Source organism: Pecten maximus, chromosome 5 (assembly GCF_902652985.1).
Source record: "Pecten maximus chromosome 5, xPecMax1.1, whole genome shotgun sequence".
Classification (NCBI taxonomy): Eukaryota; Metazoa; Mollusca; class Bivalvia; order Pectinida; family Pectinidae; genus Pecten; species Pecten maximus.
The window spans coordinates 36,950,105-36,973,104 of NC_047019.1; the positions used below are offsets into that span (position 1 = coordinate 36,950,105).

Here is a 23,000-nt window from a genome sequence, read left to right on the forward strand (position 1 = left end):
TATATTATGAATTAGACTGTTGAATAATTCATAAAATCATTGTTGTGTGACAGTGCTACAGATTGCACTCATATATATATAGCAACAAAGCTCCACCTATCGGCATTTATGAAACTCATGGTCATCCGTGTGCATATGCTGTCAGACGTGTCTATAGAGGGCCATAATTACATTTTATAAGTACACTAAATGATCACGCATAAAATTAATGTCATTAATACTTTATTTTGCATAAATATGATAATGCAACTAAAGTTTGTAAACAACAACACGAGAATAGGACGACTAGTTAAAGGTGGCAAACATCGATTCAAATCCAAGATCGATATTAGAAATTAAAAGTCAGACAAGGCATTGTTGTCCACTGTATAGTTGGAACTAAAACTCTTCGGAGAAGTACATTTTCCGTGGTATGGTTTTGTTCTTACTATATGTCTGTTCCATGTGGACCCATTCTGTTGTACGATACGTGGACGGTACATAGTGTGCTAACTTGGTCCTAGTGCATGATCTTTTAATCTGGGTACCTGGTACGCTCTGTACCCGGGTTACTTTGACCTCGTGTGTCAGTCCTCGCTTACTTAGTACCATTTTTCTGTTGAACCGGTACCTGGCACGTCTGTACCGGGGGTACTTCGTCCTCGTGTGTCGGTCCAAGGTTACTTTGTACCTTTTTCTGTTGAACCGGTACCTGGCACGTCTGTACCGGGGGTACTTCGTCCTCGTGTGTCGGTCCAAGGTTACTTTGTACCTTTTTCTGTTGAACCGGTACCTGGCACGTCTGTACCGGGGGTACTTCGTCCTCGTGTGTCGGTCCAATGTTACTTTGTACCTTTTTCTGTTGAACCGGTACCTGGCACGTCTGTACCGGGGGTACTTCGTCCTAGTGCCCCGAAACCATGTAACCCTGTCCCTGGCATTGTACCGGGGAAGAAATGGGGTAACTTTTAACGGCGCACAGTGGAGTGTAGGAGACTCGTACCAGAAGTGTTTATAGGACGTTCCACTTGCCGGTCTTCCAGTAAGTTGTAAGGACCCTGTGAGCTGTTCTGCGGATTTTGCGGTCAGAATCCCTGTTGAACCTGTCAAGTGCCTCGGCAACGTCGAATTCCAGGTGGGCTGGGGACCCGTCACACAGCGTGTGTAGTACCTGGTTAACAAGACATTAAGCTTGTGTGAGCATTCTTAGATCTAGACTTTTGTTTACAGGTATATTATGTTTTATTTATGTATTTGATAGGTATTTTCCTGATGACAATATTAGCATAATTGAAAAAAATAGATAAATAAAACATATTTCTTAATGTTTCCATTAAAATTTTGTGGCATGATATACATTTGTAGGTACCCCTGCCAAGAGTGAATATTACTAAAATATAAGTTAAATGATCTAGTCCAAATAAAAGGGGATCGCCTTAGCGAGAAAATTTCTGGCGAAATAATGATATCGACAAAAATAACAGTATCATAAATAAACAACCAAAAATAAATAAATATAAACAAATAAATAATAGATAGATAAAACAAAATACCTGGAAGCGGACGTTTGATGCCTCGTCGTCGACCATTTCAAGTACGCGTTTCCAGAAATCTTCGTGGTCCTTTTTGACCCTGCAAGGACACATTTCTTTCAGGGCGGACTGTCGAACTTGTGGGCTAGAGTGTCTTGTCAAGTCCACAATAGTTTCAATCGTCGTCGTGCTTCTGCACAGACGGATAGCTTCTTTGTCAGACAAGTCAGACATGGTTCGTTTTGAGAGGCCTAAAGACGAAATGTTTACTGTCAGGTCAAGTCCCGCCTTGTTTCAGGTTTCGATTATCCTGATAGGTCTGGTACCAGTGCCCCAAAACACTGGTCCTTTTATACACAGTAGATTCCTAGTTTAAAGCCGTGGTGAAATTCAATGCATTGCACAACAAGCCACAACATTATTACCCGGAAGTTGAGTAATATGTTACCTTGTATGAGAGATTACTGGTCAAGGGGCAGTAACTCTAACATAGATTTTGCATGACAAGTTTCGACAGTAATGCTATGCGCCATTAATGCGTTAAAAAGAAACTAAAAAATCAAAAGGGTAAAATTAACCTCTTATTTTATTGATCAATTTCATAAATTTAGGATAATTTTAGCATAAAATACATGTGTGTATTATGAACAGTTCCTATTCAATTTAAACAAGGTACACAGGGTAACGGCAGGTATCGACAGTTATTTGTAGGTTTTACTCGTAGACCTAAAACATTAAATGATAAATAGGAAATCTATGAAAATTCGACATACATGTATACCTGACTTTTATAGGTTTCCAATATTAACAACAAAAATAATGTTTTGTGGGCTTTTGGATATAGAAAATTACTGGCACGTTTTACTCAAACTAAGCAACCGTAATTTGGAGGTTGAAGTAAGAAGGACGATTCCTTGACAACCCCTGTCTAAATAAATTTTGTAATACTCTGGAAGATGATGTTCATTAAATCTTTGAATGTAAAATAAATTCTACTGTAAGATAGGTTTTCTATCTATTTAAGATAAACACAGCATTGCAGTAACTGCAATAATCTAATAATTTTGTTTTCTTCTAACGACTCCAACTTGTGCATGACAGATGGGCCGAGGAAGGCAGGCTTGTAGATGAAGACAGGCTTGTAGACTGACAGTGCACATCTGTATACCACATGTTTTGTAAAAAGTTGCAATCGTACATGTTAAAATATGCTTTCTTATATAATTTGTTGCTATCGACCTTTTGTTTGGATGAAACCATGCAGTAAATTTGTTTGAGTGTTTGCTTTTTTAAAGAACAAACATGTCAATGTAATCTTATTGCCGAAACTTACGCTGTGAACGACAGGGGTTTGGCACAAACTTGTAACTCCGTGTTCCGCACTGATATACACCAATATATGTTGTATATGTTATATTATGTAATATACATACACGGATAATTTGGTGCGAATTCCCTGTGTACCCGACATTGAGTCAAGATACATATGAAAAAAGAGTATAATAAAATAATATTGTTCACCAATTCTGATTAGCTGAATTAAGGTCACATGACCCCTTATAAAAATAGCATCTCTTGATAAAACAAAAACAAAAACAAAAACAAAACAAAAAATCAATAAAAAGCAAATTAATTGGGTGTTTCCAAAAATAGATTATTATGTTAATTTCCCTTGGCATTGTCCAACAATGTCCAATACCATGCCAGTTACCAACAGAGAGACTGGCCGCTGGATAGAAATACCTCGCGATGAGAGAATTATGTAACTATGTAATGAAAACGAAGTAGGAGATGAATGCCATCATTTGTTTAAATTTAAGAGAATATATTTGTCACATTAGGGGAAAATGTAACAAAGATATTATAACGCAAATCCAACTGTTAACAAAATGAAAGGAATGTTTACAATATGTAACTTACGATTAATAAAATGGTAAGCATATTTCTTGTAACATTACAAACAATTCTTTTAAAACAAAAACAAAAACCAAAAAAGAGGTTAATTCTGTTTTGCCTCGCCAAGAAGTACATTTCACGGGTCAGTAGAGGATAGAAATTCTGCACGCCACCGATAATTACACTTCATGCAACAGAAGATGTGGGTATTTCTGTTGTCACCGAAAAGTACACCCCATGCGTCAGTAGAGGTGGGTATTTCTGTTGTCACCGATAATTACACCCCATGCGTCAGTAGAGGTTGGTATTTCTGTTACGTCACCGAGAAGTACACTCAATGCGTCAGTAGAGGTGAGTTTTTCTGCTACGTAACCGAGAAGTACACTTTATGCGCCAGTAGAGGTGGGTATTGCTGTTACCTCACCGAGAAGTACACTCTATGTGTTAGTTCTGTTACGTCAGCGATAATTACACCCCATGTCTCAGTAGAGGAGGGTATTTCTGTTACGTCACCGAGAAGTACACTCCATGCGTCAGTAGAGGTGGGTATTTCTGTTACGTTCAAGTTCAAGTTCAAGTTCAAGTTTTATTTTATTTGAGTGTCACATGTCAATACAATACTTGATTTAAAAAAATGTACATAAGAACAATAAAATGCATATTGACATCCAGCCATTATTGGCTTATGAGACACTAATTACGAATAAAATCTATTAAAAGCTATCAATTATGCTATCCGTTATTGTTAAATTATACAATGATTAAAATATATAGATTTTTATCAATGTCACATACTTATTTTTGGAGTTCAGAGACTAACACTAGTCTGTAATAGTTATGGTATTATCAGGCTACACATGAGCCTTGAATTAATCAGTAAATAATTGTACTGCATATTAATGAGCAAATTGCTCATCTTAATAATTAATTAAATTTCACACTTGATATATGAAATGTTACAACTGTACCATCCTATAGTGTAGAACATGGTTAGTCTCAAACCCTCATATATACAAAATACAAGATATTATTTTCAGGAGAATTAAACATACTATAACAATGCTGTTGGTATATATTTCCTGCATGTGTATACGCATTAAAAATGGTAGCTGCGTGACCGAGAAGTACACTCCATGCGTCAGTAGAGGTTGGTATTTCTGTTACGTTACCGAGAAGTACACTCCATGCGACAGTAGAGGCGAGTATTTCTGTTACGTCACCGATAATTACACTCCATGCGTCGGTAAAGGTGGGTATTTCTGTTACGTCACCGAGAAGTACACCCCATGTGTCAGTAGAGGTGGGGTATTTCTGTTACGTCACCGAGAAGTACACTCCATGCGTCAGTAGAGGTGGGTATTTCTGTTACGTCACCGATAATTACACTCCATGCGTCAGTAAAGGTGGGTATTTCTGTTACGTCACCGATAAGTACACCCCATGCGTCAGTAGAGGTGGGTGTTTCTGTTACGTCACCGAGAAGTACACTTTATGCGCCAGTAGAGGTGTGAATTTCTGTTACGTTACCGAGAAGTACAATCCATGCGTCAGTAGAGGTGGGTATTTCTGTTACGTTACCGAGAAGTACATCCCATGCGTCAGTAGAGGTTGGTATTTCTGTTACGTCACCGAGAAGTACACTCCATGCGTCAGTTCTGTTACGTCACCGAGAAGTACACTTTATGCGCCAGTAGAGGTGGGAATTTCTGTTACGGTACCGACAAGTACACCCCATGCGTCAGTTCTGTTACGTTACCGAGAAGTACACTCCATGCGTCAGTAGAGGTGGGTATTTCTGTTACGTCACCGATAATTACACCCCATGCGTCAGTAAAGGTGGGTATTTCTGTTACGTCACCGATAAGTACACCCCATGCGTCAGTAGAGGTGGGTGTTTCTGTTACGTCACCGAGAAGTACACTTTATGCGCCAGTAGAGGTGTGAATTTCTGTTACGTTACCGAGAAGTACAATCCATGCGTCAGTAGAGGTTGGTATTTCTGTTACGTCACCGAGAAGTACACTCCATGCGTCAGTTCTGTTACGTCACCGAGAAGTACACTTTATGCGCCAGTAGAGGTGGGAATTTCTGTTACGGTACCGACAAGTACACCCCATGCGTCAGTTCTGTTACGTTACCGAGAAGTACACTCCATGCGTCAGTAGAGGTTGGTATTTATGTTACGTCACCGAGAGGTACACTCCATGCGTCAGTAGAGATGGGTATTTCTGTTACGTTACCGAGAAGTACACTTTATGCGTCAGTTCTGTTACGTTACCGAGAAGTACACTCCATGCGTCAGTAGAGGTTGGTATTTCTGTTACGTCACCGATAATTATACTCCATGCGTCAGTAGAGGTGAGAATGTCTGTTATGTCACCGAGAAGTACACTCCATGCGTCAGTAGAGGTTGGTATTTCTGTTACGTTACCGAGAAGTACACTTTATGCTCCAATGGCGGAGAAAAGAGTCTTTATCGGGATTTGGTCGACATTATATTTGTCCTATTATTTCAGTACATTTTCATATTAGGATGAAGTACATGTCGGGATGATGAAGAGCTTGCTAGTTTAATTGGACGGGTGTACAGGATATCAAACTGATGTTTTTTTGGAAGATTACCGACACACAGAAGCATTTTTTTCTGACGCTATTTCTGCAGCAACGAACGATCAATTTACTATTTTTTACTTTTGTAAATTGAAAATTAACTGTAGTAATTGGGGAAAAGTCCCTCATTTTGCTATACACTTTCGACAAAGTATTTGATCTCACACACTTTGCACGTCGGCACTTCTTTTGAATTTTCTTACCTGGCAGATTTCTTGGATATGTACTTTTACATATTGATTGATCATTTCCTCGGCCTCAAGTTATTTTCCTCGTATCTAAATTTTGTACAGTGATGTCCTCTTGATGAGGTCGATACATGGGTTTATGTAAAAGTTTACAATAGGACATTCTATAGTTCAACACCTTAAATGGTATGGCCAGTCGGTCTTATTGACAGGTTATTGTCTGGTAAAGTATGACAGTACAAATTATATTGTATATTTCATATAACATTTTTCACAGCTGTTGTGAAATAAATAAAGTTAACATTTTGTTTTTATTAAATACTTCAAAATACACAGGTCTACGGCGGTACCCCATTACTTTGGGCATTGGGCGTGAAAAGGTATGGAGTCACGTGCCTAACGACGTGTTTGTTTGTTTGTTTGTTTGTTGTTTTTTTTGTTACTCCGGTTTCTTCCCACAGTAAGCACCATTTACGCGATTCCATCCGGGTACAGCAGAGTAATTAACATTAATCTATATGATTCTTTTCGCATTTGTCGTAAAATAATGGAGTTAAAAAATATTAATATGATATATTATAATAGAAAACTTTAATTCAGAGACGTAATTACTAAGGTAAATCAATCGAGAATGAATAATTATTGTGGTAGAAATCTCATTACTGAAATTAACGTGGAATAACATTAATTAGTAATAATTTCTTGACTTTTTGCTCTCTTATGGATTTTAGAATCGCGACATATTGATGTTAAAACATTTCCGTTTGTATAATAATCACATACGTTACCTTCATTTTGAAGTACAATTATATGTGAAGTATTAATTGCTGTATTCTGAATGCTGTTTTCAATCATTGGCTAAAATTTGGTCAATGTGGCACTTCCATACTAGCTCTGACTGCCCATGCTGTGTGTATTGTTTTTCAATGTTGAAGTGTTTAACATATTCTAAATTTTTTTGACAATAGGAAGGAAATTTTCGATGTTCTCTTATAAATGGTGTAGCTTATAGCTGTTACTCTAGACTTGCACAAGCCAAATATAATAATGTATCCATGCAAGCAGCATGTGATAGATTCATAATTAAATTAGTGGCCGGGGGATATAATTATGATAACAACGTTTATGACTTAGAGTATGAATTGATATGTATACCTTTGTGGTGAAGTATAGAGTCTTGAGACCGAAAGATATTAATTGTTTCTTTTAATGAAAAGATCATTTAACTTAAATAGTGCTACTGTTAGGCCTATATGTTGACGCCTACATTGTCAGTGTAGAATTACTGGTGTATTTAAGATAATAAATAATATAAACTTGTCTTATCTCGTATATATATATAGAGAGAGAGAGACGTATTGCTCTATTCAGCAGGACTGAACATTGCCCATCTCTGGAAACTCTCGGCTACTATTTCTGTTGGCCTAGTAGATTGACGTCGCACCATATTTAAATTGATATGCTAAACCACATTTTCAGTCGCCACGTTAGCCGAAATGATTCCTTTAGTATCTAGATATAAATCAGTTAACACAGCAGGTGTACATAATTATTTGTTTACAGCTCACTGATCTCTCGTCGCAGTACTGTTGCTTCGCCTCTCTATAATCCACATGTGTACACACACTACTCAACCGCTGCCGCACATAATACAATGATTACTCCCCAGTATGAACTTCCGGTGACCTTACCGAGTTCTCGTACAGCTGGTAACTGATGATTAAACGCAGTTGCTTATTTCTAATGTTATTTTTGTAAATATTCATGGTACTTTTTTAATTATATAACAATTAACCATGTAATATTGATATCAAAGGCGTATATAACATTACGATGTCCTAATCTTTGTGATGTTTACTCTGCGCAATATCGATTAAATGCGCAAGACCGACACTTCCACAGCTGTGACAACTTATCGACGCGCGCACTCTCTCTAAAGGAAGAGACGCCATTTTGGTTATATATGTCCCGCGTGAATGGCGTTTTGTCTTGTAAAGCACCCGATGCCTCGTATCTGTATACATATATAGGACTCTGCCATTATAGGTAAGTTTTTTGGTGTTTAGATCTTTGCTAAGCTGATAAATACAAACGGTAGTATACTGTATATAATCTGTAAATAACATTCATTCAGCAAGGAAGTGAGATACTTGATTCACTCAAAAATTATTTGAACCAGAAAGATTTTTTGAAGTTGCTATTGAAAAAGAACTTTTACATTAATGCAATATAAAATGAACTAATGCAGTATTGGGAAAAAAAATGACTTGAATACGAGGTCATCATTAAAAAGGGTGAAAACTCCTGTAGTCTATTTATTTTCAATTTCGGAAGGATTCCACTTCATATATATTATTAATATACTGATATATTAACAACATGGGTTCATATTTTACAAAATATGCCTCTATTTTATTTTATGAAGGGAAAACTTAAAATATGTGTTCACGAAACTTTCTTAAATAGATGCTTCGCTGTATATAAAACCTGTCAATTATTATCATTGCATGTATACCATAGAAGCCGAATTCATTTAAGCATTGATGTCATTTTTTTAGTTTCATCGGGGTATGAAACAAATTTTGTTTGCAAACTTCTGTAATACCCCGATGAAACTATAAAATAATTGACATCAACGCTTATAATTCATTTTTGAAAATGATTTTCTAATTTAAAACATGTTTTATGTAAATTTTACTGGTTTTAAATGGGATTCTTTTTCTCAAATCAATACGCAACGTCAATTGTCGTATTGTGACGTCACATTTTTCGCGCCCTTCTCGGAATTTCTTTCATAGAAGAATGAAAAGAATTTTTCGACCAATCACATTTGAGTATTTACCATGAAAACAAAGAAAAATGAATTATTTTACCGTAATGTTTAGAAACCTTAGCTGTCTTTTTAGGAAGGTTTTCAACTTTTCGTGGCATAGTCGATAAGCGGCAATATATTGTAGCTATTTCAAATTATTAGTTATAGCTAGATATAATATTTTGATGGTCGGAGGGTTCGATTTGTGTACTAGACTGCTGTTAAATGTTAAATTTCAAATGAATAAATAAAGTTTGTTCAAATTAATGACATTGACTTTCAAGGTCACAGGGATAAAAAAAAATAGTTCAATTACTTACTCGAGCTGTCAATAACGGAGAGGCCAATGATATTTGTGCAGATCTCAGCAATGCATAATTATTTCAAATTCAAAGGTCAATGTTATTAGGCTAAAAGGTCATGGTCATTGATTCCCCTGATTAACATTTTGTTGTATGTTATTACATGATGACACATTTTTCTTTGGAATTAAACAGGAGTAAACTGACTTAAGGTTACGATTACTGGATCAAAGATCTAGAGGTCAAGGACACTGGATCAATAGTCAAGATCAAATGTTTGTATCAATCAAGTGATAAACCTTTTGATGTGACATTATGAAGCAAAGTTAGTCAAATAGTATCTTTTGTTCACTGACACGCGTCATTTTGAATAATCTGTAAAGAAATTCAGTTTACTCACCAGTAAACAATTTAATAAAAATTACTTAATTATACTTACATTTTGACATGTTATTTATGCTTATTTAAAAGAAATTATAATAACCGCCATTCATTGGAAATTATACGCGTTGATGGGGCATCCCGTCAACAGATAGAAAATAGTAAACAGCTGATTGCGGTAAAGATTGTCAATTACAGAAAGTAAACCGATATAATTACACAAAAACATTTACACAAACACATACTATTTCATTTGCATGATAGTTTATCCAAAATATATTCACAATATGTGAAAAAAAGGGGGGGGGGGGGGGGGGGGGGCTGTCAAAATAAAGCGCATTAGATTCCTTAAATAGATTCATAGAATTAGATTTAAGATTACTGAAAACAGTTGTCTTATATTGTATACGATAGCATTCACCTTTTTTTCCTGAATGATTATATGTTAAAACCTATACATAATGTACAATACAATATACAAAACAATAAGTCATTTACCAAGTATTTGTATCTTTATGAACTTCCCTTTCCTAACACAGACGTAAGACACATGCGTCATGTGTTGCCCATTTTTCTCCCAGTGTGCCCATTTTTTCTCCCAGTGTGCCCATTTTTCTCCCAGTGTGCCCATTTTCTCATGTTGGAAACACTAAGATTCCTAGTTTAACGAATTGTTAACGTAAGTTCCGTTGTTAAGGCCAAATGGAGAATACACGCTGGGAATATCAATATTAACTGTAATGTATTTTGTTACGACATTATGGCACAAGGAGATTAAATAAAGGGTCAACTGACCAAAGGTCAAAATCACACAGTTTAAAGTCAAGGTCACCTTTTGTATATGTTCACTGCTTAATATTGTGTTATGACTTAATGAAGCAAAGCATTGTGGAATCAATCGATCAAGTAATTAACTGACGAAAGATCAAGGTAAATGAGTCCAATGTCAAGGTCATATAGGTCAAGGGTCTGGGATATCCGACTCTTAATAAGTAGTTAAATTATAAATTCATTCTGACAATGTTGTTTTCTTCACTTAATTTAACTGACTAAATAAGCAAACCATCGGTCACTTTACCGAGTTTCGCAATAAATATATATATTTATCGTAACACCGTATAATATTTCATCCTGCAACTGTCACACACATGTACACTGACCGGTATCTACTGACAGATAAACCAATACAATTGTTTTATACGTCAATACGATTCACGTAAATTTGTTCCACATCTGACGGGATTGTTGTTTTAAGCATATTGTAAATTAAATGGGTCTTTGTCAGGAATAATCAGGCGTTTGTAAGATGGCCGACAGCGGCCGCCAAATAACAACTACAGAGTAATAGATTTGTGTACATGTACATTTTCTACACTTACAGTACAACTACTCAATATTGCAAAATGCGTACATGTACATTTTGCAATTTGTCATGTACAGTACAACTACTTAATATCCATTAACATTCCTAACATTCGAATCCAACATTCCACGACTTGACAGCATGAAATTGAGGTTACTGTTGGTATAGGAGGATACGTGTTGTATAGGATAGAGCACGCGATGACACACTTATATTCCGAATGCCCTTTAGTCAAAAAATCAAATTCAAATTGGTTTATTTCTCTTTTCATAACATAATGCATAGAGAAAACATATTTACAATATTATATACAATCATTATTCGTGTAGTGTTCGTTTGTAGATATACAGCACTTTCATAATATACATAACTTGTTTTAAGGAGGACAAATAATATTATTGATTATTCTTATAAATGTACACAATTTTTTAAGTGTTTTTATATTAGTAGCATTCATAAGTTCATTAAATTTAATTACATTCGGTCGTAACCAAAAATACTTGTCTACATGTATATACAAATTTCTTTCTGTAGCTAAATTTGTACATTCAAGTAAGTAATGAAATTCATCACCAATCTGTTGACTAATGCAATGTGGACATTTTCTATCAATATATTCAATCTGGTGCCATCTGCCTGTTTCAACAATAAATTTATGATTAGTTGTTCGAAATTTACAAAGAGTGATCCTGTCTTTATCATCTAAAATATCTAAATAATCTTCAAAATTAAAATTATTTTTAAAAATTCTATAACATATAGATTTTGATGAGTTATTAACATCACTCTCCCAGTTCTGTAAGTACTGGTCATTTAGTCTAATTAGCTTAATAACATGTCTAATCCATACAGGATTACATTCGGATGTAAACTGGTTATTCCATAAATAGCTCATTTCACATTCATTAAGTATAGATTTAACAAAACTGACATATGTAACAGGCCTATTTTCAATATGATGACAGTAAAAAAGGAGTTTGTATAAAGTTATATTATATTTACTATCTTTAGAATGTGTCAACTGTGACCAATATGATATTAGTCTTGTTTTAACTGATATTGCAAGTGGGGTAATACCTAACTCCGAAGGCCCAATAGTCCGAATATATGATAGGCCGAAGGCTCAATAGTCCGAATGCCAAATAGCCCGAAGGCTCGATAGTCCGAAAATATGTAAATGTTTATAATATATAGTTCTCTGTTAGCATTACTCGAAATTGTTACTGAATCTCTTTTAACCTTACATTTAAAACTCAGAAATTAGGTAATTACGGATTCAATGTCGAATGGCTCAAAAGAAACTTTCACAGATAAACATTTGGATCAAAAAAAAAAAAAAAAATTAACAGAAATAAACAGAATAAAAAAACATGCGTGGCATGCGCAGAAAGTGTTCTTGGCGCGTAAGCACAAAAACTGGGAACCAGAAGCAAAAATGGATCGGATGTCAATTTTAATAATATCATGTAGCTCGACAACGCCACGAAGAAACAACGCAACATTAGAATCGCTCCTTAATTCAACGCATCTCAACAACAAATGACCGTATAACTGACCACCGTCATCAACATGTGGATATAAGGAACTACAACTTTGGGTAAACATTCAATGATTCAAATCTTAAAGATGATAGAAATGTGGTTATTTTGCCTGAATATCAATGTTCATATTTTCATACAATGCTCACTTGAGACATTTTTTTTATAAGAAAACACTGAAATTGCGTTGACCAGGCCTTTCAAAGTTTGTTCGTTTTTGTTTGTTTGTCTTTTTTCTTTAATTAGACTTTATTCGTATATATATTCTGTCATACTCGTGATGCACATACTCATATACACATATCAGATTCAATGGAAAAACCATTGATACATTCATATAAATATTTATCCACATAACGATATTACATATTTCGGACTATCGGGCCTTCGGACAATTGGGCCGTCGACTATCGGTCCTTCGATTCGGACTATTGGGCCTTCGGAATAAAGAGCATTCGGAATATAGGCGTATCACAACGTGCTCTACCCAATATAACACGTAGCCTCCTACACCAACTAACCTCAATTCATGCTATCAAATTGTGGAATGTTGGATTCGAATGTTAATGGATATTGAGTAGTTGTACTGTACATGATAAGTTGCAAAATGTACATGTACGCATTTTGCAATATTGAGTAGTTGTACTGTACATGACAAGTTGCAATATGTACATGTACGCATTTTGCAATATTGAGTAGTTTTACTGTAAGTGTAGAAAATGTTCATGTACACAAATCTATTACTCTGTAGTTGTTATTTGGCGGCCGCTGTCGGCCATCGTACGTTTGTGTGATTTTTCAATACATGTTTAACTGAAACTAAATTCTGATTTACATAAAAAGCGTGGAACTATTTTTCAATGACGCATTGATAGTTTCGTGGTAGTAAATACACACAAGTTGTATCAATGAATGGATATTTTCCTGCGCGATGTAGCTGTTCACGTCACTAGGGTCACTTGTCGTACCCAAGAAAGATAAACAAAACGGTAATTTGCTTGTTTTTAATGTCGTCAACTCGTAGAAAAGTGTTGCAGTACAAACAGAATACATGGTTAGTATCTTACAATACAAGATTTATTTTTGGCTCGGAAGGGAAAGACGAGACGGCTCGCCACCTCATCTTTCCTAACCCTCGCTAAAAATAAACCTTGTATTGTAAGATACTAACCATGTATTCATTATGTTTCTTTGAAACGCTTTGTTTATATTTAATAGGAAATAAAGTTAAAAAAAACACTCAACTGGTACTGAAAAAAATAAGATAATCAGTCTGCATTGCAAAAACCTACATTACATAATTTCCGTTGATGCAATTTTGAAACCATATACTGTATGGTTATCCAGAACCTTTGTTCAGACTTCGTTCACTTCACAAAATCATGTACAATTGATATTTGCGGTCCTTATATATTATGCTCTATATAAATTATAAAAATATAAAATACCGATTTCGAAATAGCATTATTTCATGACCTGTGCAGTTGGATTTAGGGCAGAGTGCCAACAAAAAGTCATTTGACCAAGTGTTTAATTACAATCCTAGCAAACGTTTAATATTATAAATATTTTTTTACGGAACGCTTTTCATGGGTTCGTTTTGAAAGTGTCTGAAATTCAAGAAATTGTTTTGATGATCATGGCGAATGCATGACTCTGTAAGTAAAATCATGTAACCATCGGGACAGATATCGTCGGTCACAATTTTTCATGGCGCCTATTTGTTCTACTATGTTTTGAATTTGGACATCACTGCACTTCTTATAGTCTGAACATTATATACATCAATTAGCGATTTACTCAGTTTCAGATTCAACGTCAATTTAACAATCCATTACTTAGTTAATAATTTTATACCGATATATTATATGCTACCCATAATTTAATGCTTGTTGTTTTAATATTTAACTATACTCCTTATATAACCAATTGAAAATAAAGAGCAGTCGCAACAGAGGGTTTTTTTTATTGCGAAGGAGTTGTTATTTGTACTTTAGATTATATATCCAGACTCATTGTCCTTGTCCGCTTTAGGTAGTTGGATAGAACACAAAGCTAGAGAATAGTGTACCTTCTTGAATTAAATGTAAATGGGCGGCATTCGGGCCAAATTTATTCGGCCGACGAAAATAAAAAGAAAACAATTCAAGATACATATACGAAATCGGTGATCACATCTTGTTAGACATAGTTTATACAATACCAAATAGTTTTGGTGTCGATTCTCGACAGATATATAATCAGGGACTCGTCACAAGTTCTCAACACCAGAGCTATCATATGTGGCGTCCATGTATTATATGAACCGTGAAATATGTGCCTAGTCCCTGTGAAACTATATATAGATAAAATGAAAACGCACTTAGACATTGTAAATTGAATATTAATATATATCAGTGTTTTGTAATAAAAATTACTAGCTATATATAGGAACTACATGTTTGTAGTTTTGAGGGTTTTTACGTGACTAGCAGTAATATTTTTGTACTCCCCAGTTTTATACATCCCATTAATATATATGTGTCGCATAATTACAATAATTAACATTTTGTAAATTGATTCCTTTCAGGACAAGTTTACAGTGGCCAGCGTATGGATCCGACCGATATCTAATATGGACAAGGTAACGATGTAAGTACTCGATATCAGACAAAAAAAACCAGTATGGCAGTTAATTAACTATTAGTATGCATAAAATAACATATAAATAGTTTTTCACGCACCATTATACTTACAAGAGAAACAAACATATCTTAAAAAGATATAACGACAGGATTTATATATACCACGGCATATATATAATGTATATAAAGCGTTGTGTACCAAATGTATTCGAAAGGTAACAGAATACAACGTGCTTCAACTGGCATATGAATGATAAACGGATTAAGAAAAATAAATTGTATTTTTAATACGAAAGATTCATTAATGAGAGAATCGTCACAATTACCACAACAGTTTCTTCTGTCACCTTCTCACATGTATGTAGACTATCTACGTTTAGGTAAGAGGTTTATGAAGCGAGTTATCATTCTAGTAGTCTACGGATAACTAAAAATAAAATAAAAATAAATCTCGCATGAAACGAAGACATGCGATCAATAGACTTTATAACTCTAGACATCATATTGGATTTATTTCTGTTGTATCCATTCATACCGTAGTAATCAAAACGTGTGACGTCATGATGTTATTTCCTGACGTCAGAATAAATCGTGTATCACCAGTTACACGCATAATAACCCACGAAACTTTCCAGTACATGGCAATGCCCGTCCAATACAACACACTCATTATTAACTACATCAACACGTGTGCAAAAATGATTTTCACAATCGGATGACATTTATTATGACGTCATAGTATTCAGACAGTCAACAACTTGCTCTTACTCATGCATCAAGTTTGTCGTTTGATCATGTATGTTTATTTTTAGTCATACCCGTGTCTTCTAATTAAGAACATTATAGTTTCTAGAGGATATGAAACATCTGTATGTAAATGTGAAATTTGGGTTCGAAAACTCTAAATAATTGAAAAATGTGCACGTTCACTTATGATACGTCCCATCAATTATATTAAGCTTATTTTTCTTATGCATAAAACATATATAAAATGTAAAACGTTTTATATTTTCAGTGGGTCAGGCAAATTATTGATCGACAAAAAAGGAAAACTCCTCGTGCAAGGTGATGACAAGGTTGCATCGTCTAATCCAAATGAATCGCACCAACTGATAACACGGACAAATCCTGATGGCTCATCAAACCTTTACATGGTCCCGTCGGAAGGAGTTAACAAAGGGAAATTCTTCCTTGTGATGCCCGAGAACAATACAGGAAAACAAGACATTCCTAGCAACGATCTCTCATCCAATAAAGTTTCCAAACCTCTTCCAGAAAATTCAACTTTTCCCAATTCCTTGGAACCTAAATGGGAGGCGCCGGGATCACAGTGCCTATCGACAGTCCTAAAGAACATTGCGAATCACATATCATCAGAGTCCAAGGCAAGTGAGGACGTAAAACTACTGAAAAGTAATTCGATACCATCATCAAATCATGTGCCAACCGAAGTAGAATCTCCAGCTTCAGTCAGTTCTTTTGTACTGACAGGCGCAAGCATAATAGATCATTCATCTGCTAACTGTGAATCTCAGGTTAACCAAGAACATGACGTGAAGTCCAGCACAAATTTATCAGTAATAGAACCTAAACCTTATGTGATACAGGGTACTAGCAGTATCCCAGGCAACAGTTTAACTGTCCCGTCCGTAGGTACAATTCCCATTGCACCCTTACCAAGTGTACCGAGTTTGCCCAGTTCTCAACCGATGATGATTCTTACCTCTGCTGCTGTTCCAGCGAAACCATCAAGAACATGTGACGAGCCTTTGCCAACAGCTTTGAACGCTCCTCCTTTACATCAATTGCCTGCCGGAACATCTCTGTCACAGCCGATAACAACATATATTCAAACGCCTTACGTGGTGGTTAGTTCAACGTCATCACATCCATTGTCATATCCTTTATCATCAACCGCCATGTTGCCATCAAATCAACCGACTCTCGTCACTTCATCCAGCATTCAGCAAGTACAAAAGACTGGAGTTCCCAACTCATCACTACAGATTCCATTAATTCCAGTATTAATCAATACAAACCAAACTAATACGTCTGTTCCCAGTTTTCTCCAAACCCCATGTACAAATGTCTCCGTTGTGCCAAAACCAGCCACATTAATTCCAAACATACTCAAACGAACGACCACTGCCTCTTCATGTACATCTCACCAACTTAAAAGTACCGTATCGGCAGTCCCTATGACGACCAGCTCAGAAAAAACCAACATTACTAACGGAACACATATTCAACAAGCACCCGAGGTCGCTCTTGTTTCGCCACCAGCCAAAGAAAGTCCCTCTCTTTGTTACCGCACAAGAAGCGGCGGCTCTATTGGGCAAGTCGCCTGTGCCGAATAACAAGACGCTACAAGACACATTAGCGTTCTTCTTAAAGAACAGGAAAATGATTCCGCAACCGACTTTCCCATTGAGTAGCAAGGTTTTGAAATCTCGACAAAACACTGTAACTCCAATATCCCGTAAAAGTACAGTGCCTTCCACTACTAGTCAAAGTATGAACCTGACCACTACAGCACCTTTTACAAAGTCGTTACCCAAGGTCATAAGTGTAGTCACTTCAGATCATTTGCAGGCCGTACCTGTTCCAAAGACAGCTGACGATACTCCTGTTTTAATTTCAAACAAAAACAAAGGATGTCCCAGCGACAAAACAATGGCATGTAGCACAAATACAACAACCACGTTCAAAACAGCAACAAGCTCTGGGGATTTTGCAAGCGCGATAAGTGCTCAGGTGTCTCGGCTTAGTGACGAAACAACTTCATGTAGCGCAACACCTATGGTGCTTTTCAGTCATAATGCAGCACTCAATCTCAAGCCAACGGGGCTATTAGATCCACTTGGACCACAGGGCAGTAAAACAGCTCATATTACCACAACTCCTAAAATACTACCCAAGATTACCATTCCGCAGGCTAACATTGATAAACCGTTAGGATCACTATCAGGTCTCCACCAAAGCCTTCCTTCAAGTTTAAAACTGGAAGATAACATGTATCAGTTTTTTATTCATCAAAATTCAATGACGAAGCCGAAAACAATTACAGTTTTTAAAGTACCTGTGTCGAATCAGCAAATACTAGAAACCACAAGTTCCGGAAGTTCTACTATTTCCTCGTCAACGGTTACGTCATCAAGTGTATCCGCGTCTGGCAATGTGTCTTTCCCTGTACCAACATCAAAGGCTACAGTAGAGGCCAGCACCACTTCGTCGAGTAAAATAAACTCCCAAAACGTACCCGTCCATGTTATTGTAACACAGACGTCAAGCCCAACTAAAACATCGTGTATTTCATCATACTCAAATGCACCGATTTCGTCCAAACCTACCTTCACGTATGTGAGAAGCTCCGGACCCACAGAGTCATCGCCTTATATCGTCACACCTGTTATACATGAAACAGACTCCAGTGAAAGGCGAAAACCCAAAATCATAGTATCCATGTTGTCATCAAAACTGAAAAAAGAAAATGAGACCATGGGGAATCTCGTGTCCATCGTCCCATCAAAGTGTGCGAGACTGACAACTTCGCCAGTTGGGTCTTTACGGAACATTTCCTCTAATACTGGTAGTCGTGTTGTAAATGTAAAGACCATAAACGATGACAAAAATGTGAGGAATACCTTTCATCCGGTCTCGAAACTCCCCTCGGACTCTACACAATCGAATATCACCGCCTTCCCCAAGCTAACTGAACAGCTTAATGCATCATGTAAGCCATTAAGGATAAAAGTGCAGACGATTTACCAATCCTCATAGATTCGGTATTCTCGTTATCGAGTGGAGACCAAACTACACAGTCTGCAACTCCAAACATCGATTTCTTTGAAGCAGAAAATTTGTACCGCGATAGTGACGCGTCCAATACCAACCGCTTGAATCAACATCTAAGTTCGACAAATTCGGGACAATCTTCGAGTCAAACATTCAGGGAATTCGACCATTTGTCTAACTTTAACGGAGTTATTCTTCCAGATGAAGCGATAACGGAATCAAAGCTATTTTCACCTTCTTATGTAGTTTTGGAAACACTTCGCATGCACGGGGGGAAAATGGAAGGCGTTAATACACGATGTTCTAGGACCTGTCGACAAAAGTTTCTGTCCAAAAAATCCAATATTCGTCTGGCTATACACAGAAAGAAACCTGTTTCCAAGCGAGTAGAATCTCAAAAGGATTCGACTGCAGACAATCCACAAGGTCAAAAAGGAGATGTGTGTGTAACTAGCGATAATAAGCTGTCTGATGCCAGTATCAGTTCAAACGCTGTCAATATTAAACAGTCACGTGACATTTTACGAGCTAAATTAGACACAGCTGGACATGTTACAGCTAGTACCAAAGGTGACACTATTACAAAGGATTGACGAAAACCAAGGAAAGCGGGTAACATCCAACAATGCGGTTTTGCGGTTGAAATACGAAACTTCGGATGGAGTAAAGACAGCTGCATGTTCTGCTATACCAGTTAAGAAGGTTCCAAATACAGAACAATTTTATATGATACGGGTTGATGGTAAAACCGTATTGGTTCCATACATGAATGGAGGCAGTCAGCCAAAAGCGTTTATCATAAATGACAATAAAATAAATTTGGCTTCACATGTCGTAAGTAAAAGTTCTCCCAAAGACTCTACACGACCAAATGAAATAGCTCTTTCTCACGTGACGTCGAAGGCATGTACCACAGCGCCAACCAGTGCAAATGCAGTTCCCATTATCAGCACGTCAGCACAACTGCCAACTACAACATCTGCAAAGGTCAATATCAAACCAGAGCCCGTGACATATGGCTACGGAGACGAGGCAAGTATTCAGCCCACTGTAGTTGTAAAACAAGAAAGGATGGACAGGGGCTACTCCGACGAACCTCCCAAACTAGAACGAATGGATGTTGATAAGTCAAAACGGAAATCGTGTGAATTGAAATTAAAAAGGGAAGTCCCTATTCCAGAGCTCACCGCTGAGGAAGTTGCTGTTCCAGCAAAGGTTCCGAGGGTTTTGTCAAAAGAGGAGAGGATCAGTTCTTTAAAAGAGCTCTTAAAGAAACAAGAAAAAGATTTGGAAGAGATAAGACAGCGACGTATTGCCGAAGCAACACCGGTCGATCTTGATTTCTAGATCCAACTAGCTTTTGGACCCACAGTAGTATGGACCGGAGTGAATTTACGCTATTGGTATGTAGACTGGAAGAAAGTCAAGATAATTGGGCAAATATTTGAACCCGAGTACAGACTGAGTGTTTGTCGTTTTATATGGTTCTTCGCCTAGTTTTGAATTTGAAGTCCTCTGTCAAGGACAATACCGATTACTAAGGAATCATTAGGTACGTGACGTCATATTATATTATTTTTTTAATTGATCACGTGGTATGTCCATTTATATGTGTATTTAAATCACAGAAAGTTCTTGGTATCTTAGTGTCGTAAGAAGTAAGTACGAATGTCTGTATCGAACCTACTTTTATTTGTTTTTGTAGTTTTTACGTTAAACATGATAACTGGGTGTAATCAGATTTGGTGTATCTATTATACTTCAATGTCTTCTCAAGTTCGGTACAACAAAAGGAGACGCAAACACGTCAAAAAGATTGATTTTTTTTCTGTGTTGTTTTTTGTTCGCAAATCTCGAAATAGATAACTTATTGATAAAAATCATTCTAAGATAACAAGTCTGTTAAACGTTTAATAACACTATAACATATTGGTCCATCGAAAAACAAGTTACTACGGCAATGTATGTAAAGATATATCATTATCGCAATACTGTATTTTGTTTATGTTGTTTTTATTATTATGTACTTGTTCTGACATATCGATATGGTGCTGGCTTACTTTTTGTCAGTGTCTTGAATAAGCCATTCTAGCCAGCACCTCTGTCGTGTTCGCTTGACAACCTTTGGTGTTAATTACATGCAGTGTATGTATGCACACGATGGACAGAAAGAGGAACAGTATATTCCAATAAATGAACAATGAACCTCAAAACTAACTCATTTATTAAAACAAAAAGTAAAGGTATTACATATGTCCAAGTCAATGTTATCATTCAATGACATTTTAAAACATACATGTAACTAAAATACGTTTTAGTTCATTATATACATGAAATTTAGATACTTTCTGATGCAGTAGAAAAGCTGATAGCTATCATCATCACTAGGGAGGACAGTGTTGTCTCGTTCTCGCTTTCTTTATTTGTGACCTATTGATAAACATTTTCGTCTGCAATCAAGATATTGAAACTGACGATTGTTAATTAAAATGCCATAGGATATGAATGTTGTTATTTCTTGTCGTATGGATGTTGTCATTTTTTGTCGTTTATGTTCCTCCTTTTAAGCTGTGCAAATTAAAAATGAACCTTTGGTATGCAATCATTTTGTTAGATTTCTGTGTTTTTTATTTGTATTTCATACAGATGATCAACATATCCGGCATACAATTTTAGCCAGTAACATACTGTAAGTGTTTAATTAAACATGAAACGATATTGATATTTGATTTTGAATAAGATTGTGTCCGTCGAAATTATTGAATCAAGTTACATAGAAGTTCCGAACTATATGCCATTACAGTACTTGGCCGTTATTTGTCTGACTTGGCATAAGTTAATTTTTTTTTTTTTCGCGTGACGAAACGTAAAAACTTAAGTACATTGTACATGTATGTCATTTTAATGGGTGTTGCAGGTTAAATAATATGTATGCGGAGTCTGAAATATTAAGATGTATATAGGCGTGGTTGTAAAGTGAACGAAGAGAAAAGTAAGTTTGTATAAATGTAGATATCCTATCGCATCTAACTAGCCAGTTAGTCTGACCTCATTATGACTGCCATTATACTGGAGAGACATCGATTGTTTGTCCGTCCGTACGTCAATGACAGAAGGGATCTTTACTTATTTGACCCTTCGTTTAGCTTCATTTTGGCTAACATTTTACTGTAACGAAAATTGTTTTGAGAGAGATTTTATCATTTTTATTGAACCTAATATGATAAATATATATAGTTATATCTCAATAGAATAAATTGTGTTGCAATTATACACGGACTGTGTTGTATATTAATGTTGATCTATACGATCTAGGAAACACCGATTTTAATTGACAATGTCATAATACATGTTGTATATATTGTCATAAAATTATTAAATATTTGTAGGTGAGGTACAATTCTCCTGTTTGTGTGTTAGAATGATTGAATCTCCGTTGCAAAACAACACAATGTGTTTCCAGCACGCAATATTATCAAAATACTTCCTATTAGTCAGGTGGCGTAATGGAGTAATTAAAGATCGGTTCGTTGAACCTGTCCAAATAGCATCCTATCTTAGGGAAGGGTACACCAGTCACAATATATACCTCTCGAAGCAGTTGGTGTCCGTAGCGAGCATGCTCATTACATTGACTATTGGACTTAGCAAGGTTATTGAGAATGGGAGTGTTGCTCAAGACATTAAGCAAATTCTGAATTATGTTAAGCATGGAAATCGACTTTTGCGTTAAGTAAAGTGATTTTGCTGCACGAACTGGATGACGTTGGTTTGCAGGGTATCCTCGCATTAGCATGTACCGGTCGAAGTTTCCATCACTGATCACCAGAAGTGTGCTAGCATTAGTTGTGATCCCGACCGTCATTGTCACACTGCCTCCATTTAATTGGAGACATTCTTGCCCAGAGTTACTCTACATCGTCTTCATGAAGCAATCTTTTCTTGTGCACACAATGGCATTTTAGCCAACAACAGTCTTA

The 23,000-nt window shown here is 36.3% G+C and overlaps 2 protein-coding genes across 4 annotated transcripts; one reads left to right on the plus strand and one right to left on the minus strand.

Moving 5' to 3' along the window:
* Nucleotides 1-207: 207 nt before the first annotated feature.
* LOC117327941 lies at nt 208-1,927 on the minus strand. Of its 2 annotated transcripts, XR_004532756.1 has the most exons (3): nt 1,533-1,927; nt 618-1,150; nt 208-535 (listed from the first exon to the last, which is right to left on the minus strand). XR_004532756.1 is itself a non-coding variant. In XM_033885192.1 (2 exons), exons 1-2 carry the CDS (start codon nt 1,743-1,745, stop codon nt 992-994), a joined length of 372 nt encoding a protein of 123 aa, XP_033741083.1. In that variant the 5' UTR covers nt 1,746-1,927; the 3' UTR covers nt 208-991. The 2 variants fall into 2 exon arrangements, 1 of the variants encoding a protein (XP_033741083.1); XM_033885192.1 differs by having other exon boundaries at nt 208-1,150.
* Nucleotides 1,928-8,127: 6,200 nt separating this feature from the next.
* Nucleotides 8,128-22,291, plus strand: LOC117327942 (mucin-5AC-like). 2 transcript variants are annotated; one of them, XM_033885194.1, is made up of 3 exons: nt 8,128-8,251; nt 15,171-15,232; nt 16,241-22,291. In XM_033885194.1, exons 2-3 carry the CDS (start codon nt 15,216-15,218, stop codon nt 17,580-17,582), a joined length of 1,359 nt encoding a protein of 452 aa, XP_033741085.1. In that variant the 5' UTR covers nt 8,128-8,251; nt 15,171-15,215; the 3' UTR covers nt 17,583-22,291. The 2 variants fall into 2 exon arrangements, with proteins under 2 accessions (XP_033741085.1, XP_033741084.1); XM_033885193.1 differs by having other exon boundaries at nt 8,129-8,251.
* Nucleotides 22,292-23,000: the final 709 nt, after the last annotated feature.

What these genes read in the sequence shown, in the direction of transcription:
- LOC117327941 (XM_033885192.1), bottom strand. Translation starts at nt 1,745, where the DNA reads ATGTCTGACTTGTCTGACAAAGAAGCTATCCGTCTGTGCAGAAGCACG. An exon ending in CATCAAACGTCCGCTTCCAG is followed by an intron (nt 1,151 to 1,532) that starts GTATTTTGTTTT and finishes CTTGTTAACCAG; the next exon opens with GTACTACACACGCTGTGTGA.
- LOC117327942 (XM_033885193.1), top strand. Translation starts at nt 17,629, where the DNA reads ATGATTCCGCAACCGACTTTCCCATTGAGTAGCAAGGTTTTGAAATCT.